This window comes from Calliphora vicina, chromosome 3 (assembly GCF_958450345.1).
Source record: "Calliphora vicina chromosome 3, idCalVici1.1, whole genome shotgun sequence".
NCBI classification, from domain to species: Eukaryota; Metazoa; Arthropoda; class Insecta; order Diptera; family Calliphoridae; genus Calliphora; species Calliphora vicina.
The window spans coordinates 45,259,201-45,266,560 of record NC_088782.1 but is presented as its reverse complement, the minus strand read 5'-3'; the positions used below and the strand labels follow the sequence as shown (position 1 = coordinate 45,266,560).

General features: G+C 34.0%; 1 protein-coding gene across 1 annotated transcript; it reads right to left on the bottom strand.

Moving 5' to 3' along the window:
* Positions 1-1,622: 1,622 nt before the first annotated feature.
* On the bottom strand, positions 1,623-6,935 carry LOC135955432 (uncharacterized). The gene has a single exon (XM_065505783.1). It carries the CDS (start codon positions 6,933-6,935, stop codon positions 1,623-1,625), a length of 5,313 nt encoding a protein of 1,770 aa, XP_065361855.1.
* Positions 6,936-7,360: the final 425 nt, after the last annotated feature.

The following is a 7,360-nucleotide window of genomic DNA, read 5'->3' as shown; positions in this document are numbered from 1 at the left end:
AATGATCAATTATTTCCTTAAAAAAATTATGATTTATGAATTGTATGTTTATTGGTGAAAATTAAATTAATAAACTAATACTGTTTTATAGCAAACAGTGTATTTTTACTAATTCTAATGTTTTGTAGTCAAATATAAATTCTCATAAAAAGTGGACTTAGCACATTTGCTCACTAGGCTAACGATATATGTAAGGGTGTTTGTGTTTAGTTATGCAACATATATATTTTTATACAAATATGTTATAATCATATAAGGACTAATATCAGTCAAAAGAGAGCAAGAATGAATGAAATATCCTAATTTTCTACGAGAAATTTGTGTCTGTTTTTGTAAACTTTGTCCTGCTATAAATAAACTATGATGGGTACAAATTAATTGCAAATATGAATTCTTTATAAATGTATTCAAATATTATTTTACTTAGTACTTAGTTTTAACATATTTCAGGTAAACAGAAAATATAATAGAAAAATATATTGAAAATAGCTACGAATTTCACTTACCCACTATTGTATTAAATAATGCCTTCGATCAATAGATCGAAGGCATTATTTTATATTTTATCGCTCCCCTAAAAAAAATATAAAAAAATTCAATTAGTTTCAAGTTTAATTGTAAGCCATTTAAAGAATATACGTTAAACAAATAGTTTTTAGAAGCTAGCAGTTAATATTCTACATGATACAATAATAACAGACAGGCCAATTTTAAGCCCTATAAACTTATCTAAAAGGCCTTTCCTTCAGCTCTTCCTAACTTTTAATATAAATAAAAAAGTGTATCGTATATCACGATTTCCATTTTTAATTCGTTTGAATTGAATAAAACATCTTATCGGGTATTCCGAATGATACATTTTCCATGACTCTGACGCATAAATCAGGCTGAATTTGATAGGTGGAATGGGTTATATTGTCTTTGAGAGCCGCTGTGGTTTGTGGTTTATTCACATAGACCTCCTACTTAAGACAACACCACAAGAAAAAGTATAACGGGGTCAAATTGCATAATCTAGGTGGCCAGTTCATAACACCTCCAAGTGAGATAACCATGCCCTCAAATCGCTTGCACAGAATGTCCAATGTGGCATAAGCTGTCTGGCAGTTTGTGTCCAAATCATAAAATTCAGGCAAAAAGAAGTTGTTGATCATCGACCTTCTCCGTTGACAGTGATGAACTGTAACTCCGCCATACCAAAATCCACTGTGTTGACGTGACAGTATCTATCACGTTATTTTGCAACACGTCGATTCTAATGCAAATAGATTTTTGATATATAGTAGTTGATTTTTGTTTAAAATAAAACCACGTTGTAAATTTATTTGTATATTACAATAATCGAATTTTATTGTTCACAAACGAAAGCCAGTATGTAAGCAACGACAAAAAATGATTTAATGTATGTACAAAGGTAGCTAATGTTATAAGCACAAAACAAAAAAGGAATGATGAAATTTAATGAGAGAAATGTATTTATATAAAATTGAGAAAACTTTTAAAACCGTTAAACATAATTCTGCAAAACAAATTAGATCAGTAAGATAAACGATAACATAATAAAAATAAACATGATACACTAAACAAAATTATAAATATTAAGTAATATCAATCAAGCGCTTTCATTTACTCAAACATCCTGCCCCCATTGAATTCTTTGAGGATTCAATATCATCATTGAGTAGAATACATATCTTGGATACCGCTCGTCGAATAATACCATTAGCAGTTTTTATTACAGCCACTCTCACGACACAATCATCACCTTTTATAACATCCAATACGCGGCCCATTTGCCACTTCAAAGGTGGTAGATTTTCGTCCTTTAGGAGTACCATGGTGCCGATAGTTATATTATCTAAAGAAACCTGCCACTTAGTACGTTGTTGAAGAATTGTTAGGTATTCAGTGCTCCATCGTTTCCAAAATAGCTGTTGCATAAAGCATACCCGTTGCCAACGACTTAGGCGATGAATATTTAGCATCGACACATCTGGTTCCACAACTGAAGTTATGGGGGCACCAATCAAAAAATGCGCTGGAGTTAAAACACCTAAATCATCAGGGTTCTCTGAAAGTGGACAGAGTGGTCGTGAATTCATAATAGCTGATATCTGGCATATGATTGTGCGTAGCTCATCGAATTCCAAAACTGACTGACCAATAGAGCGAAGAAGATGAAATTTTGCGACCTTGATTGAAGCCTCCCAAAGGCCCCCAAAGTGAGGTGATCTTGGTGGTATAAATTTCCAATCTATTAAATTTTCTAAACATTCTTCATGTACAGCATTTAAGTGCTGTTGGCTTAGAAACAGTTGCTTAAGCTCTTGTAATTCATTTCTTGAGCCAACAAAATTTGTAGCGTTATCAGACCAAATGGTTTTCGGCCTACCTCGAATGCTGATAAAACGTTTAAGCGCAGCTAAAAAACCTTGAGTTGATAAATCTTTTACAAGCTCCAGATGTACAGCCTTGGTGCTGAAGCAAATAAATAGACTTATGTAGCATTTAATTTTTGCTCTTGATCGAATTTCTGCACGATAATATAAAGGGCCGCAATAATCAACACCAGTCACCAAAAAAGCACGATGAGCTTGTACTCTGTCATGTGGAAGATTGCCCATTATATGTTCGATCACCCGATGGCGAAAATGCAAGCAACGAACACATTTATTAACAATTCTGGTCACTACCTTTCTGCCACCTAAAGGCCAATACTGCAATCGGATTGTTGCCAATAAAGACTGTGGACCAGCATGTAAATTCTTTTCATGAAAATATGTTATAATTGAGTCCGTTAATGGATGTTGCCTTGGAATAATTATTGGGTGTTGAGCATTGAAGTCAAGTGCAGAATTTTTAAGTCGGCCGCCTACTCTTAACAATCCAAAATTGTCCATAAATGGGTTCAAAGATATTAATGAACTTGATGAAGGTATAGGTTTTCCTTGACACAAACATTCACATTCTACAGTAAAATTACATCTTTGAACCATACGAATTAATAACTTGGTTCCTTTGTGGATGTCTTCTGTTGTTAATGGACCTCTACGGCACGAAACATTAACAGCTCCAAATTTATATATATATGCGTAAACTCTGCTGATTTTTCCAAATGATGTTATATATTTGCAATTAAGTGATATGTCGAGAAATGTTGCTGATGTTAAAATTAAAACCTGTTTTCGTCTTTCTGGTAAGTTTGTTACTGCCGAAGGTTGTGAAGGCCAAAACTCTTGATCTTGTTTTAGAAATTCAGGGCCACATGACCATAAATTTGACTTCGACAATTCTTTCGGAGTTGCACCTCTAGATAAAATATCAGCGGGGTTCATAGTTGTAGGAACATAAAACCATTTCATATTTGATGTTAATGACTGGATACGGCTTATGCGATTTGAAACAAATACTTGATAATTTGATGACTCTTCTTGGATCCACGAAAGGACAATTGTTGAGTCCGACCAACAAAAAATATTTCCATTAAATATGTGCAAGTTAGAAATAGAATACATAAGTTCCGAAAGTAAAAGTGCAGCCGACAACTCCAATTTGGGAATAGTAAGTACTTGGGTGGGAGCTACACGAGACTTAGAGCAAAGAATATTGGAATTGACAACACCATTGTACTCACTGCGTATATAAACACAAACGCCGTATGCTGACAGGCTGGCATCACAAAATGCATGGATTTGAATTTGACCACCAGGCGTTATTACTCTTCTTGGAAATTTGCACTCTTCTATGTCATTGAATTCGGAACACAAGTTAATCCATGCAGACTGGAGCCGCTGTGGGAGACTATCGTCCCTGTCAATCTTTTCTTTCCACAAATGCTGAAGGAAAATTTTAGTCTGAACAATAGCTGGTCCTATAAGGCCAAGAGGATCATAACATCTGGCTATAGTTGATAAAACCGTTCTTTTGGTAATTTTATTTGAAGATACAGATGGTACAAATGAAAATAGAAATATGTCGCTATTTGGTTCCCATATCAATCCCAGCGTTTTTGTTACATCGGTACCATCTTTAAATTTTAGAAACTTTTCCTTTTCTTCATCTTTAATTTTACTAAGAATCCGAGGATCGTTAGAACACCATTTACGAATTTTAAAATTTCCTTTTTTAAGCAATTGTGTTGTTTCTTCTAGAATTTGATTTACCTCTTCCATAGAGTCTCCTCCTGATATCATATCATCGACGTAGAAATCACGAAGCACAATTTTTGATCCCAAAGGGAAGAAGTGACATTCATCCTTTGCTAGCTGGCGCATTGCACGAACAGCAAGAAAAGAAGCAGATTTAGTGCCATATGTAACAGTATCTAACTTGTAGACCTTTATTGGATCATCAACATGATTACGCCACAATATACATTGAAGAAAATTGTCTGGATATAAAACCTTAACGCAGCGATACATTTTGCATATATCCCCAGTGAGAGCAATATTAAAAGAGCGAAAACGTAACAAAATGTCGAAAAGATTAGGCTGTATATTAGGGCCACACATAAGTATGTCATTGAGTGAAACTCCAGTTGAGGTTTTAGCTGAACCGTCGAAGACGACACGCAATTTTGTTGTCGAACTATCAGCCTTAGTTACACAATGATGTGGCAGAAAATGCGTTAAAATGTTTTCTGGAAACTTTTCTACCAATGACATGTGCTGAAGTTCAATATATTCATTAATAAATGAACTATATTGAGATTTTAGTTCTGCATACTGATTTAAACGTTTTTCTAAATTTTTAAAACGACAAAGGGCATTTTTGTATGATTCGCCAAGGGCTTGTGGACTTGTTTTAAATGGTAAACGAACTACAAATTCGCCGGAACTCAAACGATTGTAGGTTTTAACAAAATAATTTTCACATTCTTTTTCTTCCTTTGTTATCTTCGAAACTACATCCATATGATTTTCAATTTCCCAAAATCGACGAATAAAATTATCCAAATTATTTTCATAAGTATTGTTTTCATTAATTATAACACCCATGAGACAGCTATTTCTTCTCTTTAGTTGCATTCCTCCACCAGCAACAACCCATCCAAATTCAGTTTTTTGTAGAAGTGGCAACCCTGCCCCAATATGAATTTTTCCATTACACAACGACTCAAAAAATAAGTCTCCACCTATTAATAGGTCAACTTGTTGTGATTTAAAAAACAGTGGGTCTGCCAACTGGATGTTAGTGGGAATGTTCCATTTGGAGATATTTATTGAAAATGGTGGCTGATTATCTACAATGGCTGATACTACAACGGATGACAAATAAGCTGAGACGTTTGAAGTTCGTGACTGAATAAAAATACTAACGATTTTTCCTGAAGCAAAATTCGACTGGCCAATACCTGATACGAGTGTTGTTGAACGTTTGGTTTTAAGTTGCAACTTATTCACGAAATTTGTTGTTATAAAATTAGCTTGTGAGGCAGAGTCGAGAATAGCTCTGCATGGAATAAGTGAACCAACACCGTTTTTAACAAAAACTATAGCGGTTGCCAATATTGTTGTTGGATCATGTCCTTTTTTAGGTGTACAGTTTGAAACTATTAATGACGACTGAGGCAAAGAATTTGTAGAGGTTATATTGTTAGTCGGAGCTGAAGTAGATGATGCTAAATTCGAGTTTAAAGAAACATTTCCGTTAGAATTGTCACTTACGGTTATGCTAGACAAATGATTTTCTTGTGAGTTGGGTAAAGTATCCATATGAAGCAAACTGTTGTGTTTTAATGAACAGTGCCGACAACCACTTGAAACACATGTCTTAATGGCATGGCCTTTTTTAAGGCAATTAATGCACAAATTTAAACGTTTGACGTCCTTATATCTCATAGATGGTGTTTTTGACAGAAATTGAGGGCAACTATAAATTGCATGCGACGGAGAATTGCAAATGGGACAAACCTTTTGTGAGTTAGTCGAAACTACTAATGATTTTTTACTTTTGTTAGTGTAATGATATAATTTAGATCCCACCTGTTTGTTTGATGATTCATTTACAACAGAATTCTCCACATTTTCCATAGTTTGACATCTAGCTTGCAGAAATTTTGCCATAAGCTCCCATGTTGGTATTTCATTTACAGGTGTAGTTTCCTCCCATTTAGTTTGTGTTGTAATATCAAGCTTACGGCCAATTATATGAATCAGCAAGCAATCAGCAATTTGCTCCTTAGTACCCATTGTTAACAAAGCTCTTAAATGAGAATTTACGCTGTCACTTAGATGTCGCAACTTTCCAACAGATCCAACTTCGACATTGCTCATTGCCACAATGTCCCTTATATGTGCCTGAAAATTTAAACGTTTGTTATCAAATCGACTTTTTAATATTTCAATAGCTTTATCGTAATTTGTAGCACTAATTTCCAACGAACGAATAGAATCCAATGCTGAACCGCCAAGACATGTTTTAAGATGTTGAAATTTTTCAATTTTGGACAAGTCATCATCGTTGCCAATAACAGTTTCAAACATTGAAAAGAAATCCGGCCAATCAGTATAAATGCCATTAAATGTTGGAATTTGTATAATTGGCAAACGCGTTTTTTGTACTGGTAACAAAAATGATGGCAGCGATTCATTTATTGTAGATTGTCTTAACAGTGGTGGGTTTTGGTTATTTGGATTTGATCGAAGTGTCATAATTTTTCTCGTCAGAGTCGTCTTGATTGTCGTATATATCGCAGAGACTTCTGCCGGTAGAGTGCTTTCCATTTCCTCATAATTTTCTCGTTCTAGACGATCATGCACGACTTCAAAATCTGAATACAATTTATCCAGCAATTCCACCTTTACGGATAAGGCAACCTCATCGTATTTATCAATATCAGGATGCTGTACCTCCTCTTGCATAACAAGCAATCGTTGCTTCAATTTAATTGATTTGCGTTTATTAAATGATTCCTCGATTTGTTCAACACTCATTTCTGTATTTTTATTCAATCACGTCGGGGTCACCAAGATTATGTTGACGTGACAGTATCTATCACGTTATTTTGCAACACGTCGATTCTAATGCAAATAGATTTTTGATATATAGTAGTTGATTTTTGTTTAAAATAAAACCACGTTGTAAATTTATTTGTATATTACAATAATCGAATTTTATTGTTCACAAACGAAAGCCAGTATGTAAGCAACGACAAAAAATGATTTAATGTATGTACAAAGGTAGCTAATGTTATAAGCACAAAACAAAAAAGGAATGATGAAATTTAATGAGAGAAATGTATTTATATAAAATTGAGAAAACTTTTAAAACCGTTAAACATAATTCTGCAAAACAAATTAGATCAGTAAGATAAACGATAACATAATAAAAATAAACATGATACACTAAACAAAATTAT